This window comes from Pristiophorus japonicus, chromosome 16 (assembly GCF_044704955.1).
Source record: "Pristiophorus japonicus isolate sPriJap1 chromosome 16, sPriJap1.hap1, whole genome shotgun sequence".
In the NCBI taxonomy this organism is placed as follows: Eukaryota; Metazoa; Chordata; class Chondrichthyes; family Pristiophoridae; genus Pristiophorus; species Pristiophorus japonicus.
Window position 1 is genome coordinate 56,150,735 of NC_091992.1, and position 18,952 is coordinate 56,169,686.

Here is an 18,952-nt window from a genome sequence, read left to right on the forward strand (position 1 = left end):
ACACTCTGTTTTGGTGCACTCTGTTTAAGACCACTCTTTAAAGGGCCTAATAATGCCCGTTTTAGGTGTCTCAATGGCACTGCGACTGCTACACCCGAGCTGCCCCACTGTGCTCAAAAAACATGTGGAACGCACACCAATTTCGACCCCCTGTTGTTTTAAGGATGTATGTGACTACGAGTTGGCATTGAGATTCTCTCCCTGTCTCCTGGTTAGAAGTGCAGTGACATAAGATTGCAACCATCGACTGAGCAATTTAAAAGCAGCATGTGCAATGTTGGTTAAGACTGAAAATGTGATAATCATATTAATATTTTTCCAGCCAGATCCATCCGTCTGGTGAATGGTAACAACAGCTGTCAAGGCAGAGTGGAGATTTTTTACGGCAATAATTGGGGAACTGTGTGCGATGACGAGTGGAATATTAAAAATGTGGCGGTGGTTTGCAGGCAGTTGGGATGTGGTGGTGCCGTCACTGCTACCGACCTAAGCTATTTTGGATATGGCAACGGCCCAATATTGCTGGACAATGTGAATTGCGAAGGTACAGAGGCCTCCTTGTCAGACTGCTTTAACCTCGGGTGGGGAAAACACAACTGTAGACACCACGAGGATGCGGGCGCTATTTGTGTAGGTAAGGCCAACATCAACAGCAACCTCATTTTACACAGAAAGAAAGAACTTTATACAATGCTTTTCACATCCGCAGGTGCTTCACAACCAATGAATTACTTTTGAAGTGTTGTTACTATTGTTACACAGGGAAATGCGGCAGCCAATTTGTGCGCATGAAGGTCCGACAAACAGCAGTGATTTGAATGACCAGATAATCTGTTTTGCGGGTGTTGTTTGAGGGGTGCACATTGGCCAGGACAAGTCCTTGCTTTTCTTCAAAAAAAGTGCCATGGGCTCTTTTACATCCACCTGAGAGGGCAGATGGGGTCTCCACCAAAAGGTGGCATCTCCGACAGTGCGGCACTCCCTCAGCATTGCACTGAAGTGTCAAACAGAGATGCTGTGCTCAAGTCTCTGGAGTGAGGCTTGAACCAATATCTGGAGTGAGGCTTGAACCCACAACCTTCTAGCTCAGAGATGAGAGTGCTAAACTAAGCCAAAACCGCACTGTTCCTGTAATGTAGAAAACACCCAATGGGGTGGGAATTCGGTCGTGCCTCTGTTGCGGTGTTAACCCAGGCAGAGCGGTAAATTTTGCGCTGGAAATGGTTTGCGTCTTCAGGTAAAAAATTCACCAGCTGGGCCATGAGTGCGGAGCGCACCTCTTTGAGGGCGCTAGGCCAACTGAGCAACTGAAAATCCCGAGGTAAACAGCCAACCTCCGAGCGACCTAAGAGAGGCTTCCGCGAAAAAAATCTGCAAAAAAATCCCCAGCAAAAACATTCCTGATATTGTCCTGAGGTTGCTTCTACATGGATCGCAAAAAGAAAAAAAGAAAAAATAATCACACTTATCTCAGGTATACATTCCTTCCCTCACTGTGGCTGGTACAGCTCGGACCGCCCGCTTTCACAGGCGGTCCCACTAGTGGGCACTGCGGGGCGCTACGGATCGAGCTAGTTGCAAATTTCGAGCCGGTGTCACAACCAGGGGCGTTGCACACCGACACACCGGCTCGCCTCTCCCGGGCGGTACTGCTCCGCGACCCCGCAAACCCGGCACCGAATGTCCCGGTGGGGCGCTGGAATTGCTTTCCACCGCCATTCCCGCCCCTTGGGGCAAAAACAGAGTCAGCGACGGACAGATAATCCAGCCCATTGCGTTTTACAGATGGTAATTGGGAATGAAAGCTGAACATGGAAGAGCTAGATTAGGAAGTGAGACGGAAAGCTTGTCGGAGATGATTTTTAAAGCTGAAAAGAGAGGCGGAGAGGCAAAGAGGTGTAAGGAGCGAGTTCCAGGGAGCAGGACTGATGCAATTGAAGGCTCTCCCATTAATGATGGAGTGAGGACAGGGAGAGGTGAATGGAAGGATCAGAATCAGAGGAGCAGAGCATTCAGGGTGGGTGATAGGACTGGAGGCACAGCAATAGAGAAGGGCAAGGATGTGGAGAGATTTAAAGACAAGGATTAGGAATTATAGACATATGCGACAATGAACAAATGCTATGCCATTTTGAATTGGAGCTAAAGGGATTTAACTTATAAAAATGAACATTTATCGACAGCATCCTTTACGAAGCTTCTCAATTATTAAATTAATTTCAGGATGGCCTGGTCAGTGTACTTAGGTCACTGATCATTGTTCTTTTTTTTGCCTGGGTTCCTACCAATCGCAGAGCTAGAAGACTCCAGTGGCAAATAGCACAGGTCATAATGACATAAGAACATTAGAAATAGGAGCAGGAGTCGGCCATTTGGCCCCTCGAGCCTGCCCTGCCATTTAATATCATGGCTGATCTGATCTTGGCCTCAACTCTACTTCCCCGCCCGCTCCCCATAACCCTTGACTCCCTTATCATTCAAAAATCTGTATATCTCCACCTTAACTATATTAAATGACCCAACCGCCACAGCCTCTCTTGTCTTCCATCCTATCACAGACCTTCCCTTTTGTTCTTTCTTCCCCTCCCCCTTTCAGTGCTTGTTAAGAAACTGTTCTTTCCGAACACTCTCCAGTTATGACGAAGTGTCATCGACCCGAATCTTTAACTCTGCTTCTCTCCACAGATGCTGCCTGACCTGCTGAGATTTCCAGCATTTTCTGTTTTTACTCCACAGCTCTCTGGGGCAGAGAATTCCAAAGATTCACGACCCTCTGAGAGACAAAATTCCTCCTCATTTCCATTTTAACTGGGCGACCCCTTATTCTGAGACTATGCCCCCTAGTTCTAAATTCCCCCATGAGGGGAAACAGTCTTTCTGCATCTACCCTGTCAAGCCCCCTCACAATCTTATACATTTCAATAAGATCACCTCTAAGTCTTCTAAACTCAGCCATACTAGTGCAGAAACCATAGAGCAGATTTATGTCTGGTATTATGCTGGCTCCCTACAATAACTCCAGCACATGAGGGGAAAATTTGTGACCACCCACCACTGTTCCTTTCCTCCATTCCTACCCCTTCCAGTTTCCTCCTCCCCTCCCCTCTCTTCCCCTCCCTCTCCTCACCTTCCCACCTCTCCTATCTCCTCTCCTCTGCATCCCTATCCACTATAAGCAACACCGTGGGATATCCGGTAGTGATATACATTTAAAAATCGTGTCTATAGTTTGCACTTCCTATAAGTGCTGCACCTACTTCCTGTCACACTTCAGCTGTCACACTTTGTTGATTGGCTCAGAGTAAAATGAGAGCAAATCAGAATTGAGGAGGTAAGAAAGACACAGGTCAAAAAGGGGAAGAATCATACCCCTGACCAGGCATACAACGTGGCATAACACCCTATTAATGTAAACTAGCAAATCCTTGACTCACTATGAGCAATGCCACAGGAGATCTGCCAGTACATTGTCAGGAAACAGAACAAGAGAACTGAGGTACCACCATACAGATCATAGCACTATTAGACCACGTTATTTGAATGGAAATTGTTGTGTATCTGTAAAGCATGCACTCCCATGTTCCGCAACCAGTGAGCTCATCCTCTGAAGTCCCAAGGACCCCAGCATCTGTTGGGAGCATTGTATATAAGCCGGCCCCTAAGGCCTGTTCCTCACTCTGTGTCTTAAGTGTCTTATTAAAGACTGAGGTCACTGTTACTTTAACCTCCCTGTGTGCAGCCTCATCTAGGTTTCGAACACAATAACTGGCGATGAGAATACGAATCCAACGCAAAGACGCGGCAAACTGTGGGCATCCTGGAGAAGTTCTCAGAGGGTGAGGACTGGGAAGCCTATGTCGAACAGTTAGGCCAGTACTTTGTAGCCAACGAGCTGGACGGAGAAGGAAGCGCTGCAAAAAGGAGAGCGGTCCTCCTCACAGCCTGCGGGGCACCGACCTACATCTTCTGGCTCTGGTGAAACCCACAGATAAGTCGGATGAAGAGCTGTGTACACTGGTTTGGGAGCTTCTTAACCCGAGGGAGAGCGTGCTGATAGCGAGGTATCGGTTCTACACGTGCCAGCGATCTGAAGGTCAGGAAGTGGCGAGCTACGTCGCCGAGCTAAGGCAACTTGCAGGACAATGTGAGTTTGATGGCTACCTAGAACAGATGCTCAGAGACTTTTTTGTACTGGGCATTGGCCACGAGACCATCCTACGAAAACTTTTGACTGTTGAGACACCGACCCTCAGTAAGGTCATTGTGATAGCACAGGCGTTTATGTCCACCAGTGATAACACCAAACAAATTTCTCAGCACACAAGTGCGAGCAATGTTCATAAATTAACTGGAACTGTGTTTGCGAGCAGAAATGTACAGGGCAGAACCCACGAGTCTGCAACTGCCAGCAGGCCTCAGGTGACCCAGATGACTCAGAGTCCCCAACAAAGGATGAATGCAAGGCAATTCATACCTTGTTGGCGTTGTGGAGGCTTCCATTCAGCCTATTCATGCCGCTTCAAAGGGTATGTTTGCAAGAGCTGTGGAAAAATGGGGCACCTCCAATGACCTTGCAAACGGGCTGCAAGCTCTGCAAAACCTGCTAACCACCACGTGGCAGAGGAAGATCGGTCCATGGTGGATCAAAGCAATTTCGAGCCTCAGAGTGAGAAGGCAGATGCTGAAGTACACGGGGTGCACACATTTTCGACGAAATGTCCACCTATAATGCTAAATGTAAAATTGAATGGCTTACCCGTAGCCATGGAACTGGACACTGGCGCTAGCCAATCCATCATGAGTAAAAAGATGTTTAAGAGACTGGTGCAACAAGGCATTCAGACCAGCCCTGAGCCCCATCCACACGAAACTGAGAATGCACACAAAGAGCTTATCACTGTTCTGAGCAGCGCCATGGTCAAGGTCAGCTACGCGGGCACGGTGCACAAACTGCCACTCTGGATTGTCCCGGGTGATTGTCCCACACTGCTTGGAAGGAGCTGGCTGGGCAAAATCCGCTGGAACTGGGATGACATCCGAACGCTATCACATGTTGATGAGGCCTCATGTACCCAGGTTCTTAACAAATTTCCTTCCCTTTTTGAGCCAGGCATTGGAAACTTTTCCGGGATGAAGATGCGGATCCACTTGGTCCCAGAGGCACGACCAATTCACCACAAGGCGCGAGCGGTACCTCACATGATGAGGGAGAGAGTGGAAATCGAGCTGGACAGGCTGCAACGTGAGGACATCATCTCCCCAGTGGAATTCAGCGAGTGGGCCAGCCCGATTGTTCCAGTACTCAAAAGTTATGACACGGTCAGGATTTGCAGCGATTATAAAGTAACTATTAATAGTTTCTCGCTACAGGACCAATACCCGCTACCTAAGGCAGACGACCTATTTGCGACGCTGGCAGGAGGCAAGACATTCACCAAGCTCGACCTGACTTCGGCCTACATGACGCAGGAGCTGAAGGAGTCTTCGAAGGGCCTCACCTGCATCAACACGCACAAGGGACTGTTCATCTACAACAGATGCCCGTTTGGAATTCTGTCGGCTGCAGCGATCTTCCAGAGAAACATAGAGAGCCTACTCAAGTCGGCACCACACACGGTGGTCTTTCAGGACGACATATTGGTCACGGGTCAGGACACCGCCGAGCACCTACAAAACCTGGAGGAGGTCCTCCAGCGATTGGATCGTGTAGGGCTGCGGCCGAAGAGGTTGAATTGGTCTTCATGGCAACAGAAGTGGAGTTTTTGTGGAGAAAGATTGTGGCGGACGGCATTCGGCCCACAGACGCCAAGACAGAGGCTATCAGGAACGCGCCCAGGACACAGAACATCACGGAGCTGCGGTTGTTCCTGGGGCTCCTCAACTATTTTGGCAACTTCCTACCGGGGTTAAGCACCCTTTTAGAGCCCCTACATGTGTGATTGCATAAAGGTGAGAACTGGGTATGGGGAAAAACCAAGTCTTTGCTTTGAGAAAGCCAGAAACATTTTATGCTCCAACAAGCTGCTTGCATTGTATAACCCGTGTAAAAGACTTGTGCTAGCATGTAACGCGTAGTTGTACGGAGTCGGGTGTGTATTACAACAAGCTAACGTTGCGGGGAAGTTGCAACCTGTCGCCTATGCTTCCAGGAGCTTGTCTAAGGCCGAGAGGGCCTTACAGCATGATTGAGAAAGAGGCATTAGCGTGTGTGTTCGGGGTAAAGAAAATGCATCAGTACCTATTTGGCCTCAAATTGAGCTGGAAACCGATCACAAGCCCCTCACATCCCTGTTCGCTGAAAACAAGGGGATAAATACTAATGCCTCCGCCCACATACAAAGGTGGGCAATCGTGCTATCAGCGTATAACTATACCACCCGCCACAGGCCAGGCACCGAGAACTGTGCGGATGCTCTCAGTCGGCTACCATTGCCCACCACGGGCTGGAAATGGCGCAGCCTGCAAACTTGTTGATGGTGGCGCAGCCCACAGACTTGTTGATGGTCATGGAAGCGTTTTAAAATGATAAGTCACCTGTCACGGCCTGCCAGATTAGGACTTGGACCAGCCAAGATCCTCTGCTGTCCCTAGTAAAAAAACTGTGTACTGCATGGGAGCTGGGCCAGCATCCCCGTTGAAATGCAAGAGCCAATCAAGTCGTTCCAGCGGCGAAAGGACAAGCTGACCATTCAGGCAGACTGCCTGTTGTGGGGTAACCGTGTAGTGCTACCAAAAAAGGGCAGGGAGATGTTCATCTTGGATCTTGGATCCGGGCATAGTAATGATGAAAGCGATAGCCAGATCCCACATGTGGTGGCCTGGCATCGACTCTGACTTAGAGTCCTGTGTAAGGCAATGCAGCATATGTGCTCAGTTGAGCAACGCACCCAGAGAGGCACCACTAAGTTTGTGGTCCTGGCCCTCCAGACCATGGTCGAGGATCCATGTCGGTAGAATGTTCCTGATGGTGGTGGATGCTTTTTCAAAATGGATTGAATGTGAAATAATGTCGGGAAGCACCACTGCCACCATTGAAAGCCCGAGGGCCATGTTTCCCACCCGCGGCCTGCCTTACATACTGGTCAGTGACAACGGGCCATGTTTCACCAGTGCCGAATTTAAAGAATTCATGACCCGCAATGGAATCAAACACGTCACCTCGGCCCCGTTTAAACCAGCCTGCAATGGGCAGGCAGAGCGGGCAGTACAAACCATCAAACAGAGCCTTAAACGAGTCACAGAAGGCTCACTCCAAACCCGCCTGTCCTGAGTACTGCTCAGCTACCGCACGAGACCCCACTCGCTCACAGGGGTGCCCCTGGCTGAGCTACTCATGAAAAGGACACTTAAAACCAGACTCTCGCTGGTTCACCCCAACCTCCATGATCAGGTAGAGAACAGGCAGCAGCAACAAAATGTAACCGATGGTCGCGCCACTGTGTCACGCGAAATTGATCTGAATGACCCTGTGTATGTGCTAAACTATGGAAATGGTCCCAAGTGGATCGCGGACACGGTGATAGCTAAAGAAGGGAATAGGGTGTTTGTAGTCAAACTAGACAATGGACAAATTTGCAGAAAGCACCTGGACCAAACGAGGCTGCAGTTCACAGACTGCCCTGAACAACCCACAGCAGACACCATCTTTTTCGAGCCCACAACACACACCCAAAGAATCAACGACACCACGCCGGACCAGGAAATCGAACCCATCACGCCCAACAGCCCAGCAAGGCCAGGCTCACCTAGCAGCCCGCAGGGCCAACAACATGCCAGCCCAGCGAGGGCACAGCCAACTCACCAGAACAGACATTTGTACTGAGGCGATCCACCAGGGAAAGAAAGGCTCCCAACCACCTCACCTTGTAAATAGTTTTCACTTTGACTTTGGCAGGGGAGTGATGTTGTGTATCTGTAAAGCATGCACTCCCATGTTCCGCCACCAGGGAACTCATCTCCTGAAGTCCCAAGGATCCCAGCATCCCTTGGGAGCACTGTATATAAGCTGACCCCTAAGGCTTGTTCCTCACTCTGGAGTGTCGTATTAAAGACTGAGGTCACTGTTACTTTAACCTCCCTGTGTGCAGCCTCATCTGTGTTAGGAACACAATAGAAATGATGCTGGATTTTATTTGAAAGGGTAGCATGTGCTGTGTATATTCTGTTTCCCCTGGACTTCCTGTTGAGGGCTGGATTTTCAGTTGGAGGCTTCTTCGGGTGCTAATGGCGGCAGGGCGGTACATTTTGCGCCAGGAAATGGTTTGCGTCAGCATCCACAAAATTCAGCAGTTGGGCCCTGAGAGTGGAGCGGAGTGCTAAGGGAGGCTTTACACACCTCTCTCGGGGCGCTAGGCTGGCTAAGCAACTGAAAATCCCGAGCTAAAGAGCCGGCTTCGGAACGCCGGAACAGAGGCCTCCCTGCAAAAAGAAAAATCGGGACACAGAAAACTTTCCCAATATATTACTGACCCCAAATAAAGATAAATCCCACAAAGAACACCAAAAAAAACCCCCAATCTCACTTACCTCATGCAGTCATCCCATCCGTCGCCGCCGACAGAACAGCTCGGCCCGCCCGCTGTCCCTGGCGGTCCTACTACGGGTGCCACTGTAAATAAATTTCACAACGCTGTCGCAACTGGGGGCTGTTGCACACCGGCGCGTCGCTCCCGGGCGGCACTGCTCAGTGCCTCCACAGAACCTGCACTGAATGTTCCGGTGGGGCACTGGAAGCTGGCTGCCCAGCCGGTAACCATGTCCAGAGCCATTTACCGCTCCTCCGGGGCGCTAATAGAGGAGGAATCGGAACGGAAATGGATTTGGCCCTATTTCAATTTTCTCGATGATGAAACAAATCTGTGTGAGAAGGGTTTAAGATAGTCACAATGACCCGACAGTTCACGTTTCAATAACGGAGACCTCTCTCTTACTGTTGTTTTAGAGTATAAAGCTCCTGAGGCAACGGGCCATGGTAAACAATCACCAGGAATGACCACTACAAGAACATCACAAGTGGTGAGGGTTGCAGAAGGTAAGTGCTGCATTGAACAAACACGCAGTAATCATTAAACTATTTCAGAAGTGTTTGCAGTTTGCAGTGTTCTATGGTAACCATGGGAATGTGGTCTGATCACTTTATTTGGCCAGTGTTCTTGAATTAAGTGCTGAATGCAGCAGTACTGGGTCGACTGCCAAACTGCTTATCTTTGCTACACTATCGCTATCATGTCTCACCCCCCCAGCCTCCACAAACATCCTTCGCTCTGTGTCTTTATTCATAGTGTTTTGACTCTGGCTACATCATCAAACTGGGAATCTCTTGACTTCTTTATCATGTATGTGTTGTGTGTGTATGTGTGGTGTGTGTATGTGTAACGCGTGTATGTGTGGTGTGTATGTGTAGTGTGTGTATATGGTGTGGTGTGCGTGTATGTATGTAATGTGTGTATGTGTGGTGTGTGTATGTGTGATGTGTGTGTTTGGCGTGTGTGTAGTATGTGTGTGTGTGGTTGTGTATGTGTAGTGTGTGTATGTGTGGTTGTGTGTGTGGTGTGTGTGTATGTGTGGTGTGTGTGTTTGGCGTGTGTGTGCGTGTGTGTAGTGTATGTGTGGTGTGTGTCGTGTGTGTATGTGTGGTGTGTGTGTGTGTGGCGTGTGTGTGTGTGTGTGGTGTGTGTTTGGCGTGTGTGTATGTGTAGTGTGTGTATGTGTGGTTGTGTGTATGTGAGGTGTGTGTGTGTGTATGTGTGGTGTGTGTGTGAGTGTGGGTTGTGTGTGTGGTGTGTGGTGTGTGTGTGTATGTGTGTGTGTGGTGTGTGTATGTGTGGTGTGTGTGTGGTTGTGTATGTGTATTTGTGTGTGTGTGTGTGTGTGGTTGTATGTGTGTGTGTGGTGTGTGTGTGTGGTGTCTGTGTGTGTGTGTTAGGATTGGGGGGCTGCATGGTTACAGAACAGTTACAGAAAATGCACATCATAAATTAAACAACCCATACCATATGCACAGTTGCCATTTTCTATATATACACACTGTACATATTAACAAAATAAATTTTCTTTGGCATTTAAGCTGCTGCCTTTAATTCTGGAGCCATAAATGCAATTGGGAAGGTACAATTTATGCACCAGACTAAATGAAAAGCACATGTATTCTCCCCGGAGTCTATTTTGGTCCATTTTTTAAATAATTTACGTGGTATATCCATTTATCTTGGTGATTTGCTGGTCTACCTGAAACCCTGTACTATACTAGTCAAATGCCTCTGCAGATTTGCAGGGTATGATTCTGAGTGCCCTGTGATCTGCTGAGGAAGTTATTGTACATTTTTATTTTATTTGTTCCAGCATGTATACAACTGCCTCAATGCTTTTGTTAAGCCTATATCTTGGGTTTAGACTTTCTTAAAACTGAATTTACCCAATCCCACTCATTGAAAGCGAGGCAGTTCAGCCCAGTCTGTGAATGGAATGCTTTATACAGTGCAGCAAGTTGCATTCTCAGAGTACTTTGAATACAGATTTTTCTGTGATTCTGTTCATTTCTAGTTCAGGTTACAAATCTATAAAAATTAATTTTCTTCAATTGACAGTTAAAGTTATGGGGCCTGATTTATATCTGTTCATGCTTAAAAATGGAATGGCAAGTGTAATGTATTTTCTTCATGGGTTCTTTGCTTAAGAATTCATAGCAACACATTGCTATTAAGAACTAATTGGTTTATTAGCAAAGGTTAAACAATCACACTACACGTTACCAGTTCTTCCACTAGGCTCACAACCACCTGCCTCATCGTGGATGACCTAGACCCAACTGGCTGGGGTTTTATTGAGTCTTGTGATCATCATGTGACTGGCTAAGCCACTCACAATGCAACAGTTCTACAAACCTGTGAGCATACTCACAGGGGCATATATTACAGCAGGCAGCCTAAACTTTACAACAAAATAAGAACTTGCAATTATATAGCACTTTTCGATAGTAACATTTTCCAGGGCGCTTCACAGAGACATTATCAAACAGAACTGGACAGCGAGCCAAGATTGGGAGGGCTGACTTATACATGGGGCTAGACAAGCCGCATCACCACCTTCTCAGAGCAATTAGGGATGGGCAATAAATGCTGGCTTTGCCAGTGATGCTGCCCAATCCTTAGAATGAATGAATAAAAAAAAGAATAAAACAGGCTAACCTGGGACAGTGCACTGTAAAATACAATGAGGCCTGTGGTTTACACCTGACCCACTCCAATCCTAGTCTAATGAGTTGAGTGTTGTATCCAAAGAGTGGGGGGTTCTTTTACAATTTAAAGATGTATTTCTTTTCCACCTTCTATAGATGAGAAACTAGAACTCATTACGGCTTTGGAACTGGAAACCTTGCATTGCAATACAGAAGTTTGGGGTTGGTGGTGTAGAGAAGGCATGAACTGGAAAATCAGCAATAAATAACCTAACTTTGTCCCATTCGCCCATTTTCTTGAAGATACTGGGGATGATATTCTCATGGAAAAGAAAATCGAGCGAAGTGTAAAACTGTCTGTCGATCCTCTATCGCCCATTTTGCATCACCGCCCATGAATCTCAACCCCATGACTCATGTTGAAGTTTCTCTTTAATACATCATCTAAGTGACCATTCGTCGTGTATGAGCATGGGTGGTGAGCGTTGGCAGGGTATTTTGTCCTTGCTTGACATCCGCTTTCCAGAGGGGTCACTGGATATTGAGTAGGAACAAGAACTCTGGTGAAATGTTCCCCTCCCAAGGACATTGGGGCCTATTGTAGTATCGTAACTACTGCCCTGATTGATGGGATTGATCCTACGACCTTCTGGTTTGCGTGGATTAGTAGCAAACCACACAGTGCTTTACTCACCAGGCCAATGGGAGAACCATGAATGTTTCATTTAAAAAAACACTCATTCTAAGGGTTTGGGCATTATTGGCAAGACTGGAATTTATTGCCCATCTCTAATTGCCCTGAGAAGGTGGTGGTGAGGCTTCTTCTAGCCCCATGAATAAGACAGCCCTCTCAATCTTAGCTTCGAACAGGACCATAAATGTACAGCATTAAACAACAACAACAACAACGTGTATTTCTATAACGCCTTTAAGGTAGTGAAACGTCCCAAGGCACTTCACAGGCGTATTAGGCGATAAAAATTTGACACCGAACCGCAGAAGTAGAAATTAGCACAGATGACAAAAAGCTTGGTCAAAGAGGTATGTGTTGAGGAGCGTCTTGAAGGAGGAAAGAGAGGTAGAGAGGCGGAGCGGTTTAGGGAGGGAGTTCCAGAGTTTAGGGCCTAGGCAACAGAAGGCACGGCCACCAATGGTTGAGCGATTACAATCAGGGATGCTTAAGAGGGCAGAATTAGAGGAGCACAGACATCTCGGGGGGTTGTGGGGCTGGAGGAGTTTACAGAGATAGGGAGGGGCGAGGCCATGGAGGGATTTGAAAATAAGGATGAGAATTTTGAAATCGAGGCGTTGCTTAACCAGCCATTGTAGGTCAGCGAGCACAGGGGTGATGGGTGAACGGGACTTGGTGTGAGATAGGACATGGGCAGCCAAGTTTTGGATCACCTCTAGATTACATAGGGTAGAATGTAGGAGGCCAGCCAGGAGTGCGTTGGTATAGTCAAGTCTAGAGTTAATAAAGGCATGGATGACGGCTTCAGCATAGAATACTCCAATCTATGTGAAAAAGCACTTGCATGAAAACTGTTAACCTGCTCTCTTAATACTACAGTGCTTGGCCAGTGGTGCTATTATCCTTCAGCCCATTATAAACTTGCCTCAATCTTAGTCCCCCACATTCTGCTCTGTCTTGTTGTGGATCTGCCTACGTTTCATCTTCCAGAGCAATGGTGAATATTTCAGGGCTCCAGTATGTATAGGGCAGGACATTGCCTGTACACAGCCAGAGGAAGGAGAATAAGGGAAGCTGATCGTGTACAAGGGAGCACTGGAGGGGGGAAAGTTACTGGCAAAGAATGCATAGTGTACGGAGAAACTTTAACTGTGATGATCTGGGAATACTGAAGTTATGAATATTATAATGTTGGGCTTTTACATACATTATAGAGAGCAAACTATAATAAGTGTGAACGTTATTAAATGTCTTTTTTCTGGATGTACCTCTCTCTCCTCCTTTTAAGAGGCTCCTTAAAAACTACCTCTTTGACCAAGCTTTTGGTCATCTGCCGTAATTTCATCTTATGTGGCTCAGTGTCACATTTATTTATTTTTGTCTTATAACACTGCTGTGAAGCACCTTGGGACGTTTCACTGTGTAGTGTAGTGTAACAAAATTTGCAGATGACACAAAGGTTAGTGGGAAAGCGGGTTGTATAGAGGACACAGAGAGGCTGCAAAGAAATTTAGATAGGTTAAGCGAATGGGCGAAGGTTTGGCAGATGGAATACAATGTTGGAAAATGTGAGGTCATCCACCTTGGAAAAAAAAACAGTAAAAGGGAATATTATTTGAATGGGGAGAAATTACAACATGCTGCGGTGCAGAGGGACCTGGGGGTCCTTGTGCATGAATCCCAAAAAGTTAGTTTGCAGGTGCAGCAGGTAATCAGGAAGGCGAATGGAATGTTGGCCTTCATTGCGAGAGGGATGGAGTACAAAAGCAGGGAGGTCCTTCTGCAACTGTATAGGGTATTGGTGAGGCCGCACCTGGAATACTGCGTGCAGTTTTGGCCACCTTACTTAAGGAAGGATATACTAGCCTTGGAGGGGGTACAGAGACGATTCACTAGGCTGATTCCGGAGATGAGGGGGTTACCTTATGATGATAGATTGAGTAAACTGGGTCTTTACTCGTTGGAGTTCAGAAGGATGAAGGGTGATCTTAGAGAAACATTTAAAATATTGAAAGGGATAGACAAGATAGAGGCAGAGAGGTTGTTTCCACTGGTCGGGGAGACTAGAACTAGGGGGCACAGCCTCAAAATACGGGGGAGCTAATTTAAAACCGAGTTGAGAAGGAAATTCTTCTCCCAGAGGGATATGAATCTGTGGAATTCTCTGCCCAAGGAAGCAGTTGAGGCTAGCTCATTGAATGTATTCAAATCACAGATAGATAGATTTTTAACCAATAAGGGAATTAAGGGTTATGGGGAGCGGGCGGGTAAGTGGAGCTGAGTCCACGGCCAGATCAGCCATGATCTTGTTGAATGGCGGAACAGGCTCGAGGGGCTAGATGGCCTACTCCTGTTCCTAATTCTTATGTTCTCATGTTCTAAAGGTGCTATATCAATGCAAGATGTTGTTGTTAGATGTGTCCACACTTGCATGTGTTCAGAAAGAGCCATTCCGAAGTATTGAAGTGCTGATAATTTTTACAATGGCCCAGAATTGACTGGAGCGGGGCATTTGGCAGAGCGCCCCGTTTGTGATATTTTGTTCCCCTCGCCCTTCAGCCCGGAAATTAGAATTTGTACTTACAGCACAAATGCAGCACTTTTTTGAAATTCGAGGGAAGTTTGACGGTGAGTTCTGGTTTTTGTGAGGCTGGCGCAAATTGTCTGGCAATTTGTGGCAGTTTACAACTCGCGGCTGCACTGGTGCACCGGTGAGCATGCTCACAGGTTTGTGGAGCTGTCGAGGGGATCGTTCAGCCCGACTGCCTGCCTCTCTTCCGCGGATACATCCGAGCCAAGGTGTCCCTGGAGACGGAGCATGCGGTGTCCACTGGTACGCTCGAGAGGTGGGCGCCGGAGGGACTGGAGTGCATCATCACCCCCGGCAACCAAATTTAAATTTGATTTCAGTTTACTGTAAAAAGTTAATTTGTTTAAATTGTCGGTCTTAGTAAGGGGGCACTTGATTATTGCTTCAACTGAAATAGTTGAAGAGCTGTTGAATTGCGAGCGGCTTAGCCAGTCACGTGATGTTCACAAGACTCAATAAAACCCCAGCCAGTTGGGTTCGCGGGGGGGGGTCCACGATGAGGCAGGTGGTTGTGAGCCTCCCCACAGATTGCTGGCTTTTTCACAGACGGCCGGTGCATTTGATTGGCCGTTACATCCCCAGCAAATACAGGCCGAAGCCTCCTATCAATAGCAAAGAGTTGGGCCATACTGTCATTTGGTTTGATTATTTTTTTATTCCCCCCTCCCCCCCCCACTTTAGAATCACAAATCCGACTGGTGAACGGACGGCACCGATGTGAAGGACGGGTGGAGATCTACCTGATGGCACAGTGGGGGACGGTTTGTGACGACGCCTGGGACCTGAGGGCCGCTCAGGTGGTCTGCAGGCAGCTGGGCTGTGGCAGCGCCCTGGCCGCCAAGGTAGAAGCGTATTTCGGGCCGGGTGCAGGCATCATCCACCTCGACAACCTAAAGTGCAAAGGGAACGAGAGCTTGCTCGTCCAGTGCTCGCACATCGGCCGGGATGTCCACAACTGTGACCACAGGGAAGACGCAAGTGTGATGTGCATACTATGAACAATCTCAATAAAAGCACCCGCCTTTTGGCTGTGGGGGAGGAGGGGGGCATTTTGAATATATGTAAATCTATATAAATGTGTAAATAGCTCAAAACTACCCAAATTCCCGTATAATGTGCACTTTATATATTTTAAATATTACAGGTATAACTTGCATCATCTTATGAAACTGAATAATTTACTGTCCCAGCAAGACATACTATTGGGCATCTTGATTTTTGTTCAGAGAGTGTTTGAGGGATGCCCATCCTGTTTCAGGGCAGTGGATTTCCTCTCTGATGGGGGTGGATAAAAAGCATAACCCTTGGCACATTCATTTCACTTCTGTCTGAATATCATCATTATAGGCAGTCCCTCAGAATCGAGGAAGACTTGCTTCCACTCTTAAAATGAGTCCTTAGGTGGCTGAACAGTCCAATACGAAAGCCACAGTCCCTGTCACAGGTGGGACAGACAGTCGTTGAGGGTAAGGGAGGATGGAACAGGTCTGCTGTACGCTCTTTCCGCTGCCTGCGCCTGATTTCTGCATGCTCTCAGCGATGAGACTCGAGGTGTTCAGCGCCCTCCCGGATGCACTTCCTCCATTTAGGGCGATCTTTGGCCAGGGACTCCCAGGTGTCAGTGGGGAGGTTGCACTTTATCAGGGAGGCTTTGAGGGTGTCCTTGTAACATTTCTTCTGCCCACCTGTGTCTCGTTTGCCGTGAAGGAGTTCCGAGTAGAGCGCTTGCTTTGGGAGTCTCGTGTCGGACATGTGGACAATGTGGCCTGCCCGACGGAGCTGATCGAGTGTGGTCAGTGCTTCAATGCTGGGGATGTTGGTCTGGTCGAGGACGCTAATATTGGTGCATCTGTCCTCCCAGGGGATTGAATAAAGTTAGCTGTAAATAGCTAAATTTAGGAGGAAAGATTGGTAGAGTGATTCTCGAAAGCTGGTACTCTGTCTCGCCCCACTCCCCCATTCCTCCTCCCCTCCCCCGCCCCTCCGCTGCAGAACAGTAATCAGGAATGTGAACCCTTTCTGACTTTTCCCATCCATCGGGTCATTGAAGTATCCCAACCGGCTGAGATCAGCTCCCTCAGCATCGATTGGGTTTCAAACCTTGGACCTACCGCTGCATGGTGAAGCTCCACTCCGCAGTTGGCAACTGAACCATTGCTGGAGTTTTCAGACAAATATTTAAATAAAGAGTAAAGGTTAAATTCGAGGCATTAATCTTAAAGAGCTTGAGCAAAGCGAGTTGAGTGAGGTACCCCAGCATCAGTCAATGACTGTGGATCCACACCCCAGAATGAGTCAACACCTGTAGATCTATCCATACCTGTTCCTGCTCCTCTTCGCACACATGGAGTGCTCTAAAAAGCCTTCTGCAGCCAACAGATCTCATGTCCATTTCGCTGCCTAATCTCCAAGACAGGACACAGACACACCAAGCAACCCGCCACCTTAAAAATGGTGACAGGCATTTGAAAATTTCAAAACTGAGATTGATAGGTTTTTGTTCGGCAAGGGTATTCACAAATAAACACCTCGTGAAAGACCCGACGCAGAAGATCATAAGAACATAAGAAATAGGAGCAGGAGTCGGCCATTCGGCCCCTCGAGCCTGCTCCGCCATTCAATAAGATCATGGTTGATCTGAGCTTGGCCTCAACTCCACTTCCTCGCCCGCTCCCCATAACCCTTGATTCACTTATCATTCAAAAATCTGTCTATCTCCACCTTAAATATATTCAATGACCCAGCCTCCACAACTCTCTGGGGTGGAGAATTCCAAAGATTCACGACCCTCCGAGAGAAGAAATTCCTCCTCATTTCCATTTTAAAATAGCGACCCCTTATTCTGAAACTATGCTCCCTAGTTCTAGATTCCCCCACGAACCATTACTCTCTGCATCTACCTTGTCAAGCCCTCTCAGAATCTTATATGTTTCAATAAGATCACCTATCATTCTTCTAAACTCCAATGAGTACAGGCCCAACCCGCTCAACCTTTCTTCATAAGACAACCCCTTCATCTCAGGAATCAACCTCGTGAACCTTCTCTGAACTGCCTCCAATGCAAGTATATCCCTCCTTAAATAAGGAGACCAAAACTGTACGCAGTACTCCAGGTGTGATCCCGGGCAGTATCCCTGGTTCTGATCTTCTGCAAAGCTTATGGGCATCCCTTAATCCCAGCCGCACAAACCATGGCAACTGAGGATACTTGATGCACAAATGGCAAACCACAAGAGCTCTCCAGTGAGTGACTGTGGTCACAGACCATGGAACGATTCAGTGCCCAATTCACAAATACAAAGGAAGCGTCACCGCCTAAATGTAAAATGATAGTTGTTGCTCTACCTCTCCATCAGCCACACAAAAAAATAATAATTAAGAGTTATGGAAACAAGGCGGGTAAATGGTGTTTGGATACAGATCAGCCATGATCTAATTGAATGATGGATCAGGCTCGAGGGGCTGAATGGCCTGCTCCTGTTCATAAGTTACCGAGCATATCATGTCGAAACAAGTTTCCCACTGACTGCTGTCATTGTTAGTTCTCCACCACCGCTGTCAAAACTTGAACCAACGGTTTGGACCATCGGTGAACGTATTGACAGCTACAAATGGAGCAAGAAGGAACCCAAACTTTAAAGGACCTCCAAAGTACATGTTGGGAGAATTAATAATATGGGAGGAGGGCGTGTCAGTTATAAACTGCTCTTGCTTTGCACAAGCACTTTGAGGTTAGTGCCTCGAATTGAACCTTTACTCTCTGTTTAAATATTTGTCTGACAGCTCCAGCAATGGTTCAGTTGCCAAATGCAGAATGGAGCTTCACCATGCAGCGGTAAGTTCAAGGTTTGAAACACAATCTGTGCTGAGGGAGCTGATCTCAGCCGGTTGGGACACTTCAATGACCCTATGGATGGGAAAAGTCAGAAAGGGTTCTCATTCCTGATTACTGTCGTGCTGGAGTGCGTGCATGCAGGGGAGCCAGGTTCAGTGTGGCTACCTGCAGCAGCTCACATAGACAGGATAGCTCAGTTGAGTGAGGTACCCCAGGATGAGTCAGTGCCTGTGGGTCCATACTTGTTCCTGCTCCTCCTCGCACACATGGAGTGCACTAAAAAGCCTTCTGCAGCCAGCAGATCTCATGTCCATTTCGCTGCCGGGTCTCCAAGACAAAGCACAAGCACACCAAGCAACCTGCCACCCTAAAAGTGGTGGCAGGCACGTGTAGGGTGGGGTTGGGGACGCGTTCTGCCATATTACATTTTTTATCCACCTCCCGCCCCTCCCCCGCCCTTCGTGAGGAGGGTAATCTGTCTGACGTGTGTACAAGATTCAGAGAGGGGTGATCACTGCTCCCGCTGCAGCATCCCTCAAACACTGAGATGAATGGTGAACAATATCAGAGGCAATGGAGAAAGAGATCCCACACAAGGCCTGGCAATTAACAAGTAGAGGAATGTTTTCCAGAACTCCAGAAAAATGCAACCTCAGTGTT

At 47.6% G+C, this 18,952-nt stretch overlaps 1 protein-coding gene across 1 annotated transcript in view; it reads left to right on the forward strand.

The window, feature by feature from the left end:
* Positions 1 to 15,549, forward strand: part of LOC139226171 (scavenger receptor cysteine-rich domain-containing group B protein-like) — a 57,248-nt gene extending 41,699 nt beyond the window's left edge. Inside the window, exons 11-13 of the mRNA XM_070856808.1 lie at positions 323 to 634; positions 8,942 to 9,031; positions 15,139 to 15,549. Coding sequence (XP_070712909.1) covers positions 323 to 634; positions 8,942 to 9,031; positions 15,139 to 15,455 — 719 coding nt within the window. The 3' untranslated portion in view covers positions 15,456 to 15,549. The remainder of the gene's footprint in view (positions 1 to 322; positions 635 to 8,941; positions 9,032 to 15,138) is intronic.
* Positions 15,550 to 18,952: the final 3,403 nt, after the last annotated feature.